General features: G+C 45.7%; 1 protein-coding gene across 3 annotated transcripts; it reads left to right on the top strand.

Annotated features, from left to right (window-relative positions):
* The first annotated feature begins 162 nt into the window (after window positions 1–162).
* On the top strand, window positions 163–13,992 carry LOC311110642 (tumor necrosis factor receptor superfamily member 16-like). 3 transcript variants are annotated; one of them, XR_014610712.1, is made up of 7 exons: window positions 163–668; window positions 8,528–8,660; window positions 8,792–9,157; window positions 11,512–11,764; window positions 11,988–12,130; window positions 12,559–13,353; window positions 13,498–13,991. XR_014610712.1 is itself a non-coding variant. In XM_084153183.1 (6 exons), exons 1-6 carry the CDS (start codon window positions 627–629, stop codon window positions 12,879–12,881), a joined length of 1,242 nt encoding a protein of 413 aa, XP_084009309.1. In that variant the 5' UTR covers window positions 163–626; the 3' UTR covers window positions 12,882–13,992. The 3 variants fall into 3 exon arrangements, 2 of the variants coding, with proteins under 2 accessions (XP_084009309.1, XP_084009308.1); XM_084153183.1 differs by having other exon boundaries at window positions 8,810–9,157; window positions 12,559–13,992; XM_084153182.1 differs by having other exon boundaries at window positions 12,559–13,991.
* The last annotated feature ends 1,499 nt before the right edge of the window (window positions 13,993–15,491 follow it).

Raw genomic sequence — 15,491 nt, 5'->3', positions numbered from 1 at the left:
CTTTATTTATTACAGGGTATCAAGTTTCTTTACCGTTTGAATATCACTTCAATGTGTTTATTGCCGTCGCGTATCAGCCAATCACAAAGCGAGGACGGGGCTCCAGCTGTATAGTGAACCAAGCGCTTGACGTTTAGGGCCAAAACGCTGCGCTTCAGACTCATACTGCAAGAGGAACATGCCAACAAAGATTGAAGTGTGACTCAACTGTAGGGAATGTAACAAAGAAACTGTCTACGGTAAAAGTAGATTGTGTGTAGCCTAAAGTAGAGGATTGTTACTATTTTCCTGACGTTTTCTTTCATGAAAGTTGATTTCACTGATGAGAAGCGGCACTCCGACTAACGTTAGCTGTTGAGTTTTGGGGCAATTTTTCTTCTACGGTATGTGTAGGATACTTTGATGCTGTTCAAAAAATGCTGTCATTTTGTCGTGTTCTTGTTACATTTCAAAGTGGTGGCGTGACAGCTGCGAATAGTTTTTAGGAACCGAGGTGCGCTTTTTTGGCATTTATCTGTGTTACGTCTCACGGAGTAGGCGATTGAAGTCTTCTTGGATCCCAAATACTTTTGAAAGGGTATAGCCAACTCATTGTACGGGATTCTCTATCGGTGAAGAACCGTAATATGGCTGCGGCTTTTGTCTGCACACTTTTTCTGCTCGTGGAGGTAAGTGTCATGTCGCTCCTATTCCTGATATACATAGGCTGTAACTCACTAATAGATCTCATAGGCTACTGTACAGTAATACACGAATAGATCAATTCCGTCCCTGTTATTTTCTGCTGACAGTGCAATGTATAGTAACGTACATTACCATCCAACACGAGGTGAATTCCGTAATGTGCGTAAAGCGATTGATTTTGGCTACATTGTAACGACGTTGGAATTACGCGCGCGCTACATTGCAATTACATGCCTTGCATCTTGATTGTGTTACATTGTAATCTAGCCTACTCACACTCTACGTTGACAATGTTCTGTATAGCTGCAGTATGTGACGTATCGCCATCATCTACCTCCTGCTTCTACTCAGAGATAAACTATGCTTTTCTTTTCTAATCTTAGTTGATCTTCCTTACCAATTGATAAGACTTAGTAATATAAACGTAAATGATAAGACTGTGTAATTTAAACGTCAATGCAGGTAGTTAAAGTGATAAGAGAGATTTGATCTGTACAGATCAAAGTGTCAAAATAATCCTTTCCACAGCTGGAGCAGAGGACAATTTGACACTCATCTCCTTTCAACTCCAATAGACCTAAGGGCCTGTGGTAGAGAGGAGAGGCAGCAGCTCATGTCTTGTCATGTTCCCAGGGCCTAACCCTTTCTTCAAGATCAAAGCACTAGAGATAAAATGCCATCAGATCATTATATGCTCTGCATTCATGTGACCCTGGAAAGATATGTATATGTTTAATAAGGGGATAATATCAACAAACGTTCAGTTTAAATGGAAAACATTTTTTTTTTTTTTTAAAGTTTGGGTTCCCCAAAACGTACCTTTGTTTGAAAAGAAAAAATTGAAAAGAAAAAACTTATCCAATTGGGTTTCTCTGCTTAATATGAATGTTTTTTCTAATCTAAATTGATTTAAGTCATTATACTTCTCATTGAGTCACACTGGCTCACTAATGTTAATGGTTTATTTGTCCAAGGTTCTCTGTTACATTACCGAACTCTATTGCAATTCATAGATAGTTCCTTGCGGCAATTTCTGGGAGAAATGCGTCATGAGTTAAACTATTGCTGGGGTTTGGATATCCAGAGCAAAGCAATTATAATAATTTTCTCTCAGTCTGTGGAGAGAGAAGGGGCACCCTGTTTGTAACAGAACAGTAAATTTAATTTCCATTTAGATGCTAAGCAGATTTCTGTAGGGGGTATGAGATTGGTTTTCACTTGAACTCCCGACCACCGCTTTGCTTTCCCACAGCGACATTTTTGATGAGAGAGACAGTAGTAAGTCAGCATTTTGAGAACTTTAATAATAAATTGGAATCCTGCTTGTTAGTCTGCAGTGGCATGGCTATTGGTATCCAGCAGTTTGTCATGTTGTTAGGAGGAGATGGATAGCTCAGCATATTCCCTGACTGGAACAAAACAAACAACATGGTAAAAAAGAAAATAGGTCCAGATTCCTAACTTTGACTTTTTAAAGATGACCTGCTACTGCTGATGACAGTAATCAGTGTGCAGATGAAAATAATGGACCAGGCAGACAGGAAAGCAGCTCTAGTTCCACCCTCCACCCCTCCACCCCTCCACCCTCCCTCCCCATCTCTTTGCCTTAGTGTATACATCCCAAATGGCACCCTATTGCCTATATAGTGCACTACATTTGACCAGGGCTGATAGGTCCACATTTTGACCAGGGCTGATAGGTCCACATTTTGACAAGGGCTGATAGGTCCACATTTTGACCAGGGCTGATAGGTCCACATTTTGACCAGGGCTGATAGGTCCACATTTTGACCAGGGCTGATAGGTCCACATTTTGACCAGACTTGCCCAGATAATGAGTAATGGAGGCAATTATGTCAAATCAAATCAAATGTTATTTGTTACATGCGCCGAATACAACAGGTGTAGACCTTACTGTGAAATGCCTACTTACAAGCCCTTAATCAACAATGCAGTTAAATAAATAGTTAAGAAAATATTTACTAAATAAACTAAAGTAAAAAATAAATAATAACACAATAAAATAACAATAATAAGGCTATATACAAGGGGTACCGAGTCAATGTGCAGGGGTACAGGTTAGTGGAGGTAATTTGTACATGTAGGTAGGGGTAAAGTTACTATGCATAGATAATAAACAGCGAGTAGCAGCAGTGTAAAAACAAAGGGGGGGGGGGGGCGTCCCAAATGGCACCCTTTTCCCTATATAGTGCACTACAGGGCTCTGGTCAAAAGTGCCTCTATCTACATCTCCTGTTCCTCTGTCTGCTGGAGGCGTCATGGTGGAGGTGGTGACACCACGCTGCTGTTAATGCTTCTGTCCCCAGGGTGTGAGGGTCAGGGTGGAGGTGGTGACACCACACTGCTGTTAATGCTTCTGTCCCCAGGGTGTGAGGGTCAGGGTGGAGGTGGTGACACCACACTGCTGTTAATGCTTCTGTCCCCAGGGTGTGAGGGTCAGGGTGGAGGTGGTGACACCACACTGCTGTTAATGCTTCTGTCCCCAGGGTGTGAGGGACAGGGTGGAGGTGGTGACACCACGCTGCTGTTAATGCTTCTGTCCCCAGGGTGTGAGGGTCAGGGGTCAGTGTCAGTGCTGAGAGAGAGCCCCTGCCTCCTGGGGCTCCCCACCCTTTCATGTGCTCATCACTCACACGTGGAAACTCCAGGCTGCTGCAACCAAGGAGTCATGCATCATATCAAATGGGATCACACTTCAAAAAGGCCCAAGGGTGGCTTTAGGGGGTGTGTGTGTGTGTGTGACTGCATGCTTATGAGTGTACGTGCGCTTGTGTGTGTGTGTGTGTGCATTGCTTATGTGTGTGTGTTGACGGAGTGACTGTGACAGCCGTGGAGTTCATAGCCCCTTTTGAAAGCAGATAGGTCTCCATGGTGGTCTCCTCTCACCAGCGAATCAACTCCTCTACTACCGAAGTGGAGAGAGCAACTGCAGCCCCTCAACTCTCTCCAGTGGCCCTGGAGGAGACCGATCAGGTCTGTGTTCTCTTTTCTCATGGTCCTTGAGCCAAGGAGGTGTCGACAGTGTAGGCTGCATGTGTCTGTATATAAGCAAGTCCTGAGCTACCACATAACAGTCTGAAAAGAGTTTATATAGGCTAGCATATAACAGAATAGTACACAATTAATCTAATTTAAGTCAGCACTTTTTTGGAACAAGATTCCACTCTGATGTCATATGCAAATCAGCTCACTTTTCATGTTGACTTTCTCAACTGCCTGTTCCTGTTCCGTAGGCTAGTACTGAGATATTTTACACAGGTTACACATTCCCACTGAGGTCCATAAATCGGAGCTCTGTCAGTCCCAGTCCTGATTACTGTGGTCATTAAGCCCCGGGCAGTGTGGATGTTTCCTCACACACTCTTTCTCACACACACGCACACACTCCACCCCTTAAACTGGTGCACGGAGGGGAATATTTAATTCTATATTTGGTCAGCAGTAGAGGAAATGCCAATGGGTCTGTCTCTGCAGAGCAAAGTAGAGCTGGAGTGGACCCTGTCTGGACTTTCTCTCCTTAGTGTGTGTTTTTGTGTGTGTGTGTGTGTGCTGTTGCCAGCCTCCGTCACTGGTCTATAACATGATGAAGCACCAGTTGGAGACGCTACCAGACAGCATCGCTGCCACAAAATATGTATCATTCAGTGGATGGATAATTGTATGTGTGGGGTACAGAGATGAGGTAGTCATTTAAAAATCACGTTAAACACTATTATTGCGCACATTATTATGTGACTTGTTAAGCAAATGTTTACTCCTGAACATATTTAAGCTTGCCATAACAAAGGGGTTGAATACTTATTGACTCAACATTTCAGCTTTTCATTTTTAATAAATTTGTAAAAAATGTGTAAAAACGTAATTCCACTTTGACATAGTGTGAAGGCCAGTGACACAAAATCTGTATTTAATCCATTTTAAATTCAGGCTGTAACACAACAAAACTTGGAAAAAGTCAAGGGGTGTGAATACTTTCAGAAGGCACTGTATGTTCTCAATTTAAAATGATACCAGTAGACAATGTATATGAGGCAACCCATATACCAGATTTTGTACATGCCATTTAAGTGCTGACATAAAATTGTTTAGTGCAAATCCAACCCTTGTAATTTAGGTTCAGGATGAAAATAAGGAGATGACAGTTAGGCTACAGGAGACAAGCATTACAGTTAACATTTTATGAGTTTCATTTTATTTCATTCATTTTAGCAATGTTGCTAGCAAAAAGGTTGCAGTTGTTCCCATAGATAGACAGTACACGGTTGCTCAATGTATCACTGACCCTGGATAAGCTAGCAACTTGGCAAACACAGCTAACCTGTTAGGTCAATAATATGCTGTTTTTATACAATTTTTGTTGGCTTTATAATTGTGAGAGAAATTTAACTAGCTAGTAGTTAATTATACCTGGGTAGCTTACATGGTTAGCTGACTTTTCTCAAAATGAACCTCATTGTGGCTAGCTACTTCTTGTCTCTCGTGCTAGCCTTTATAGCCAAAAATCACTTCAGAAACGTAAAAATATTGATATGGCCAGCATTGTCCCCTCTTGCTGCAGCTTTAGCTCATCTCGAAACAACAGAGAAATGCTGTGAATACCATCGTGCTGCAAACGTTCTAAAATGTTTTGTCACCAGTGCTTGTTTTGTTGACATTTTTTGTCCTCACACACTGTTGCTCCTACAGCACTAATCTGGTGAGCACTTTTGGAGCTCCGCCCAAGCAAGGCATTTGATTGGTTTGACATGTGAGGCGTCACTGATTTACACCGAGTTCCGACCCCTCTTTAGCTGATTTCTGCCATGGAACTTCCCCAGGCTTCCCGTTTTAGTGAGCCTGGTTTGCGACGAGGCTTGTGCATCTCAAATGGCACCCTATAGGACTCTGATCAAAAGTAGTGCACTATGTAGGGAATAGGGTGCCATTTGGGACACAGCCTAAATACACAGCCTAAATACACAGCCATTGAAATAGACTAGAAGCCATTAGCCAAGCTCTTCTCACTCCATGTGATGGTCCATTCTTACATTTACATTTTGGTCATTTAGCAGACACTCTTATCCAGAGTGATGTACAGTCAGTGCATTCAACTAAGGTAGGTAAAACAACCACATATCACAGTGATAAGACAACCACAGCTCACTGTAGAAGCTCATGTGATCTCTGAGATGAATACCTGTTGAAACTGAGCCCCCATCACCCTGATACTGCAGATCTGCGCTGGCTGAGGTTCGCATGTTGTCTGGCTCCTCAGATAGTGGTGCAATAAAGCCTCTGTGCTGTTGTTCTTGGAATTAAACGTGCCCTCCTTCCCCTTAAAAGCTGTTTCCTTTCTAGTGGTGGAATTGTTTTAGTGCAGCTTTGTGACTGGAATGATGGCATGGTGTGTGTGTGTGTGTGTGTGTGTGTGTTTCCGTGCGTGCATGTGTGCGTCCGTGTTTGCGTTTGTGTGTGTGCGTTGGTTCCTGTGTGTGTTGGGCTTGTTGGAGGCTCCACATGTTGACACACGCTGCTCCTTGGAGGAGACATCAGAGACATATGTGTGTCCCAAATTACACCCTATTCCCTACGTAGTGCACTAGTTTTGACCTGAGCCCTATAGGCCCTTGTTAAAAGTTGTGTACTATATAGGGAATAGGGTGTAATTTGGGATACAGCAGAGAAACATCAGAGGGTTGTTTAGCTGTTAGCAGGAGGTCAGTTGTTAGACATCTGTTAGTTCCTGCCTGACTGCCCTCAGGCTCCAGGGATAGTGGCTAGTGGGCCAATCTGCCCTCAACATGGGCATTTCAGATGTGTGCTGTAGATGAGGGCCTTGATGGGGGGAGGGGAGGAGTGTGTGTGTAAATCTCTTGTTCTCAGACAGAGTGAGGGGAGGGAGGGACACACACACACACACCTGCAGGGCTTGGGGGGGGGGGCGGGGGACATCAAAGGCCCCCTCTCACCATAACAGACACACACATGCTGGGCTGCAGGGGCTAACTGACACCTCTGCCTGGGGCTACAACCGTCTCCCCTCCCCCTCCCCCTCCCTCCCTCCCTTCCTCCCTCCCACCCCTCGCTGTGTCTGAGGACAAGAGACTTAGACACACACAAACATTGTGACTATAATGTCATTCACACCCATGTGGAATGTGTCAGTGTGGGAGGAAGGAAGCACTTTCTACTCCTTCCTTCGTCCTCTCATGTCTCTCAGTGTATTCCTTCTCCTTTGGGTTTAATTTTTTCCATGGGTCTAAAGCCATCTGATTAAAGCCATCTGATTTAAAGCCATCTGATTTAAAGCCATCTGATTAAAGCCATCTGATTTAAAGCCATCTGATTTAAAGCCATCTGATTAAAGCCATCTGATTTAAAGCCATCTGATTTAAAGCCATCTGATTAAAGCCATCTGATTTAAAGCCATCTGATTTAAAGCCATCTGATTAAAGCCATCTGATTTAAAGCCAGTCCCTCCTGCAAGGCTGCAGCCACTAGGCTCTATAAGCCCTTAGGAATGTCTGATGAATCCCTCATGTCTAACACACACTGGGTCTGCCGCCCAAATTGCACCCTATTCCCTATAGAGTGCACAACTTTGAGGAGAGCCCGATAAGCCCTATGGGCCCTGTTCAAAAGTAGTGCACTATAAAGGGAATAGGGTGTTATATGGGACACAGCCTGGCCCCTCCATTACCCGGCCGGTGCAGATAAGCGCTCAGCACTCTGAAGAAATGCAAACAGAGCCAGATCAAAATATAAAAAGGACTATTTTCAATACGCCCACCTTCTCCCCATTCTTTCCGTCCGATGGCGAGGCAGGCAGAGGGGTGTGTGTGTGTGTGTGTGTGTAAGTGATTTCCTGATTTCCACACATCTGGAACGAACTTTGAGGTCTTATTTTTTAGGCTTTGGTTGGTGGAACTGGACTGGCCTTGACTGAGACCAGCAGAGAGAGATGCTTGTGCCCTTACTCCTCCAAACATAACTTGTCACCATAGCTTCCATCCTAGTCTTGAGCATGTCTATGTATTGGCTTGTCACCATAGCTTCCATCCTAGTCTTGAGCATGTCTATGTGTTGGCTTGTCACCATAGCTTCCATCCTAGTCTTGAGCATGTCTATGTGTTGGCTTGTCACCATAGCTTCCATCATAGTCTTGAGCATATCTATGTGTTGGCTTGTCACCATAGCTTCCATCCTAGTCTTGAGCATATGTGTTGGCTTCTCACCATAGCTTCCATCCTAGTCTTGAGCATATATATGTGTTGGCTTGTCACAACCACTTACCACTTATCAGTTTGATCTATAAAAGAGTTCCCTCATCACTGGCATCTGCAGCACCTAGAGAGCACCACTTACTTTACCGTACCCTATCTTATCTTATGTTACCTTACCCTACCTAATCTCACCCAACCTTACCTTACCCTACCTAATCTTACCCAACCTTACCTTACCTTACCTTATTTTACCTTACCCTACCTAATCTTACCCAACCTTACCATACCTTATCTTATCTTACCTTACCCTACCGTACCCTGTCCTACCTTACCTTCATCTTAGCATTGCTCTTTGTGGCCCTGGTGTTATCTATCTATCTATCTATCTATCTATCTATCTATCTATCCATCTATCCATCTATCCATCTATCCATCTATCCATCTATCCATCTATCTATCTATCTATCTATCTATCTATCTATCTATCTATCTATCTATCTATCTATCTATCTATCTATCTATCTATCTATCTATCTATCTAATCTAATCTAATCTAATCTAATCTAATCTAATCTATCTGATAATTAATGCTAAGCTAACTGTTTTGTTTCTCCTTCCAGGTTGCCCTGGGAGATGCCTGTGTCAGTGGGCAGTTCAGCCAGTCAGGGGAGTGCTGTAGCCACTGCCCCCCAGGCCATGGGGTGGAGATAGAGTGTGGGATGGAGGACACCAAGTGCCAGCCTTGCCCTGAGGGTGAGTCATGGAGGCAATAGGGTTTAGATGCTGTTGCATGTGCCATTCCTCCAGTAGACTTACAACTACGGTACATACATATTGATAATACTGTGAGATACATTCAAATCAACTATACCTGTATGTTCCAGGAACGTTCTCCCCATCAGACGGTCTCTCCCCGTGCCTCCCCTGTGCCCGCTGCCCGGCTGGCATCCCAGAGCTGGCCTCCTGCAGCGCCACCCTGGATACCCACTGTGACTGTGACGAGCACTTCTACCTATGGCGGGATGGGACGAGCGTGGCGGGGCTGTGTGCCGCCTGCACTATGTGCGGGCGAGGCGAGGGGGCGGTGAGGCTGTGCGGTGCCCAGGGGAACACCCAGTGCCAACCATGCCGCCTGGGAACGTTCTCAGAGGAGAAGAGTAATACCAAGCCCTGCCAGGCATGCTCTCAATGCTCTGACACCGAGGTGGAGATCAGAGCCTGCCAGCTCAACTCTGACACCCTCTGCATGGGTGAGTCTCTGTGTGTGGTGTGTATGGACTTATAGTTGACTGGGGCAGCTCTAGCAGGGCAGAAATTTGACGAACTGACTTGTTGGAAAGGTGGCATCCTATGACGGTGCCACGTTGAAAGTCACTGAGCTCTTCAGTAAGGCCGTTCTACTGCCAATTTTTGTCTATGGAGATTGCATGGCTGTGTGCTCGGTTTTATACACCTGTCAGCAAAGGGTGTGGCTGAAATAGCCGAATCGACAAATTTGAAGGGGTGTCCACATACTTTTGTATATATAGTGTCTGTTTCCCATTCCAATAAAGCACCTTAGAGAGAGAGAGAACATGTGTCCAACACCTGTACCCACACCTAATCTGAACACTTAGCAACACTCTTGAGGAAACATGAGCACAGTCCAACAGAGAAAAAAACACTCTTAAGTGCTGCAGTCAAATGGCTCGGAGCCGACAGCTCTTAAATTGGGCCTAACAACCTAACTACCCCCAGACCAGACCCCAGGGCCTTGGCACAACGGTGACCCCAATATGGTAACCCCTCACTGGGCTCCAAATGACCAAGCCTTTGCCTAGTGGCCTGGATCTCCCCAGGAGTCTGGTCATCTGAACACACACAGGTCACCCCATCTGACCCTGTGGAGGTCAGGGGAGTCCCCAGCAGTGTTTGATCCTAAAATAGGCTGGCTGTAGAAGGGGTTTGGGGGGGGAGCTGACTGGGTCAGAGGGGGCTGGTAGCTGACTGGGTCAGAGGGGGCTGGTAGCTGACTAGGTCAGAGGGGGCTGGTAGCTGGCAGGGTCAGAGGGGGCTGGTAGCTGGCAGGTTCAGAGGGGGCTGGTAGCTGACAGGCCCTCACAGACTACTGCTGCTGGATTATTTCAGGCAACAAGGTCATTATTCAGATAGTTAGTAGTGTTACCAAATATCTTTACAGTGTGTCTGTGTCTCTGTCTCTGTCTCTGTGTCTGTCTGTGTGTTTGTGTCTGTCTGTGTCTCTGTGTCTGTCTGTGTCTCTGTGTGTGTCTGTGTCTCTGTGTCTGTCTGTGTCTCTGTGTCTCTGTGTCTGTCTGTGTCTCTGTGTCTGTCTGTGTCTCTGTGTCTGTCTGTGTCTCTGTCGGTGTCTCTGTGTCTGTGTCTCTGTGTCTGTCTGTGTCTCTGTGTGTGTCTGTGTCTCTGTGTCTGTCTGTGTGTTTGTGTGTCTGTGTCTGTCTGTGTCTCTGTGTCTGTCTGTGTCTCTGTGTCTGTCTCTGTGTGTTTGTGTGTCTGTGTCTCTGTGTCTCTGTGTCTGTCTGTGTCTCTGTGTCTGTTTTTGTCTGTCTGTGTCTCTGTGTCAGACACACAGACAGACACAGAGACACAGAGACACAGACAGACACAGAGACACAAACAGACACAGAGACACAGACAGACACAGAGACAGACACAGATACACATACAGACACAGAGACACAGACAGACACAGACACACAAACACACAGACAGACACAGAGACACAGACACACAAACAGACACAGAGACACAGACAGACACAGACACACAGACAGACACACAAACACACAGACAGACACAGAGACACAGACACACATACAGACACAGAGACACAGACAGACACAGAAAGACACAGACAGACAGTGTGTGTCTGTCTGTGTGTTTGTGTCTCTGTGTCTGTCTGTGTCTCTGTGTCTCTGTGTCTCTGTGTCTGTCTGTCTCTCTGTGTCTGTCTGTGTGTTTGTGTGTCTGTCTGTGTGTCTGTGTCTGTCTGTGTCTCTGTGTCTGTTTGTGTGTCTGCATCAACTGTAGGTATGAAAGCCCTCACATTTTATACGCTGTCATTGACTTATTATCAACAACAAAAAACATTGTGCCAATGGTAGATGTGTCGAGGCTTGATTAGATGTTGAGACAGGTATAAGGACAGGGCAGATATGTCATTGATAAGATGTTGAGACAGGGATAAGGACAGGGCAGATATGTCATTGATAAGATGTTGAGACAGGTATAAGGACAGGGCAGATATGTCATTGATAAGATGTTGAGACAGGGATAAGGACAAGGCAGATATGTCATTGATTAGATGTTGAGACAGGGATAAGGACAGGGCAGATATGTAATTGATTAGATGTTAAGACAGGGATAAGGACAGGGCAGATATGTCATTGATTAGATGTTGAGACAGGGATAAGGACAGATATGTCATTGATTAGATGTTGAGACCGGGATAAGGACAGATATGTCATTGATTAGATGTTGAGACAGGGATAAGGACAGATATGTCAAGTGGCCTCCTTCTCTCTTTAGTGTTTCCTTCATGGTTCAGTGGTTCTCTAATCAACAGTCTCCCATCTCTCTCCACCTACAGATAAGAAGCTCCACATCCTGTCTCGTCCCCCTGAGTCTGACGGCCCTCTGGCCGCTCCTCGCCTGCCTGGGTTAGGGTTGGTGGATGATGACGAGGAGGGGGACGAGGCCAGCCCTGCCCCTGGAGGAAGAGCGGCCCCCGGGGGCCCCGGGTTCACCCCTCAGGATGATGGGAGCAGGAACAACATCCTGGTCTACGTTTCTGTTCTGGCTGCCGTGGTGCTGGGCCTGCTGCTCTACGTCGCCTACAAGTGGTGAGTTCACAGGAGACACGCTGCAGTCTCATTGGCTGCCTCCTGATTCTTCTCACTTCTCCCAAATGGATTTTGAAGCATTGCATTGGTGTAAGCATTGGCTAGAGGGAGTTTGCAAGCCTTTCGATTGCCGTCATGTATTTCTGTTCTAGGTTGTGATAAAATGATCCTGTTGTTATGTTTAGTAAAGAGTGTAAAAGTGTTTCCTCCCATCTCTCGTCAGCTGGACGTCATATAAGCAGAAGCAGGCGTTGAGTAAAGCCCGTGCTGCAGAGCTGGGGACGACTCCTGAAGGAGAGAAACTCCACAGTGACAGCGGAGTGTTCCTGGACTCACACAGCCTGCAGGATAGCCAACCAAGCAAAGGTAACAACAAACAGCCATCTGTGGTTCTCTGTAGCTCAGCTGGTAGAGCATGGCGCTTGTAACACCAAGGTAGTGGGTTCGATCCCCAGGACCACCCATACACAAAAAAATTATTATGCACACATGACTGTAAGTCGCTTTGGATAAAAGCGTCTGCTAAATGGCATATTATTATTATTATTATCAAGACTACAACAGAATCGGCTTCACTGCACTACACTTTTACTTGAGTGAGAACAGAGGCCCAAGTTGAATATATGTTCTAATCTCTCTCAATGTACAGCACATTTGGCATTTAGCAGATACTCTTATCCAGAACAACTTACAGTCAGAGGTCTTTTCTAACTGGCTTTTCTCATCTATTATAACTGTTGAATGGAGTTGTGACTATCTGTGTCTGTTGTTGTGTATTCTACCCCCCCCCCCAGGTAGTAAGAGGGACAGTAAGCAGGACAGCCGGCTGTACATCAACCTGCCCCCCCACAGACAGGAGGAGGTGGAGCGTCTGCTCCAGGAGGGGGGCGAGGGCCGTGGAGGCTCCTGGAGGATCCTGGGGACAGCGCTGGGTTACGAGCCCGAGCAGATGGACCTGTTTGGGCGCGGCGAGGCCCCTGTACACACCCTCCTCTCCAACTGGGCCCAGCAGGAGGGCTCCACCCTGGGACTGCTGTGCTCAGCGCTGGCCCGCATCGAGAGGCCCGACGTGGCCGCCGCTCTCACCTGCCCTGGCCATGGGGTGTCTGTGGTCTGAGGGGGGGAAGCCAGGTCTGCGTCCCAAATGGCACCCTATTCCCTATATAGTGCACTACTGGTAAGTTAATGGTAGTACACTATGGGCCCTGGTCAAAGGTAGGGCACTACATAGGGAGCCACGCAGCCCCAGAGCCTTCCTCAGCCTTCCTCATGAGCCTGATAAGACTGGGTCGCGTTCATTACAAACCAAAACGGACTGAATCAGGGAGGGACGACCTGAACTTGAACCAGTTGTTTTCGTTTACCGTTGTGAAAACCTACTGCTGCGGTGTGTACTAATGAATATGACCCTTGTGGACTTAGGAGAGGATGGATTGGGCAAACAGCCCTCCTTCTCTCCCAGTGGGATAGCATGGCATGCCAGGGGAGGTACTCTTGACTGCCCCATAACGCCTCAGAAATTTGAACTGAAGAGGGCAGTGGAAGTGTTGTTGCTGGTTCGTTGGGCTGGTTCATCCTCTATTGGAAATGTACAGTATATCCACCATCCTTCCAGTATATATATTATTATTTTTTACCATACTTGTGCATAGTCTGCCCAAGCGTTCTAGGAATGGGCATTTATTTGCAGCAATGTCAGGAGGATCCACTCTCTTTCCTGATTTGTTTTTCAGCAATGTGAGGAGGATGCACAACAGCTGACTGTAACTAACTGAACAGGCATGGGAACGAGATACTCTGTGGAACATTCTTTAGAACATGGACTATGGAATAAAGGCATTCTGTTCATATTAACAATCAGTCATGAATTTTAAGACCATTGTAAATATTTGATCATAGATTCATTGTAATATAGTGTTAGAAAGGTTTTCAAGCATGAAGGGGCAACCGCGAACATAGTTGACTGAAGCAACATAGCATACATGATGACTCTCTCTCTCAGCTCTTAGCCACTCTCTCTTAAAGACATTGGGAGCCCTCAAGTCAGTAATGTACTATCAGCATTGCTAATCACTGTCTCTCTCCTATCATGGTTTCTGGTGTGGCTTGCTATCCAGAACATTATTGTTATGTAACAATCAATCACTTATTTTTGTCTATATTCTAATATGTCATGATGTGTGTTTTTTGTAAGATGTTGTTTCATATAATAAATGCTTTTGAAGGTATGAGTGAGTGAGAGTCAAACGGTGCTCTCTGAGCTTGTTGTGTTACATGTTCTGACAAGTACAGTGGTTTCAGTCCTACCTGAACGTAAAAGCAAGCAGCTACCTGCTCTGTGGTAGTTTATACTGAAGATAATCAATGGCCGTCTTTGTTCTTTGTTTGTTTCAGTAACTTAACAAGGGTGTGACTTGTAACATAAATTAAACAAGTACAGTGAGGGAAGAAAATATTTGATCCCCTGCTGATTTTGTACATTTGCCCACTGACAAAGAAATGATCAGTCTATAATTTTAATGGTAGGTTTATTTGAACAGTGAGAGACAGAATAACAACAACAAAATCCAGAAAAACACATGTCAAAAATGTTATAAATTGATTTGCATTTTAATGAGGGAAATAAGTATTTGACCCCTCTGCAAAACATGACTTAGTACTTGGTGGCAAAACCCTTGTTGGCAATCACAGAGGTCAGATGTTTCTTGTAGTTGGCCACCAGGTTTGCACACATCTCAGGAGGGATTTTGTCCCACTCCTCTTTGCAGATCTTCTCCAAGTCATTAAGGTTTCGAGGCTGACGTTTGGCAACTCGAACCTTCAGCTCCCTCCACAGATTTTCTATGGGATTAAGGTCTGGAGACTGGCTAGGCCACTCAGGAGGCCTCTTCTTGAGCCACTCCTTTATGGCCTTGGCCGTGTGTTTTGGGTCATTGTCATAGTGGAACACCCATCCACGACCCATTTTCAATGCCCTGTCCATCGTCCCTTTGATGCGGTGAAGTTGTCCTGTCCCCTTAGCAGAAAAACACCCCCAAAGCATAATGTTTCCACCTCCATGTTTGACGGTGGGGATGGTGTTCTCGGGGTCATAGGCAGCATTCCTCCTCCTCCAAACACGGCAAGTTGAGTTGATGCCAAAGAGCTCCATTTTGGTCTCATCTGACCACAACACTTTCACCCAGTTCTCCTCTGAATCATTCAGATGTTCATCGGCAAACTTCAGACGGCCCTGTATATGTGCTTTCTTGAGCAGGGGGACCTTGCGGGCGCTACAGGATTTCAGTCCTTCACGGCGTAGTGTGTTACCAATTGTTTTCTTGGTGACTATGGTCCCAGCTGCCTTGAGATCATTGACAAGATCCTCCCGTGTAGTTCTGGGCTGATTCCTCACCGTTCTCATGATCATTGCAACTCCACAAGGTGAGATCTTGCATGGAGCCCCAGGCCGAGGGAGATTGACAGTTATTTTGTGTTTCTTCCTGTTGTCACCTTCTCACCAAGCTGCTTGGCGATGGTCTTGTAGCCCATTCCAGCCTTGTGTAGGTCTACAATCTTGTCCCTGACATCCTTGGAGAGCTCTTTGGTCTTGGCCATGGTGGAGAGTTTGGAATCTGATTGATTGATTGCTTCTGTGGACAGGTGTCTTTTATACAGGTAACAAACTGAGATTAGGAGCACTCCCTTTAAGAGTGTGCTCCTAATCTCAGCTCGTTACCTGTATAAA

Source organism: Coregonus lavaretus, assembly GCF_964263955.1.
Source record: "Coregonus lavaretus genome assembly, chromosome: 3".
NCBI lineage: Eukaryota > Metazoa > Chordata > Actinopteri > Salmoniformes > Salmonidae > Coregonus > Coregonus lavaretus.
Note: the sequence above shows the minus strand (reverse complement) of the source record. Positions and strands in the feature narration are given on the sequence as shown.

Coding starts and splice junctions, on each gene's coding strand:
- LOC311110642 (XM_084153182.1), top strand. CDS start 627: ATGGCTGCGGCTTTTGTCTGCACACTTTTTCTGCTCGTGGAG. Junction 669..8,527: donor CACTTTTTCTGCTCGTGGAG/GTAAGTGTCATG, acceptor TTCTCCTTCCAG/GTTGCCCTGGGAGATGCCTG. Junction 9,158..11,511: donor CTCTGACACCCTCTGCATGG/GTGAGTCTCTGT, acceptor CTCCACCTACAG/ATAAGAAGCTCCACATCCTG.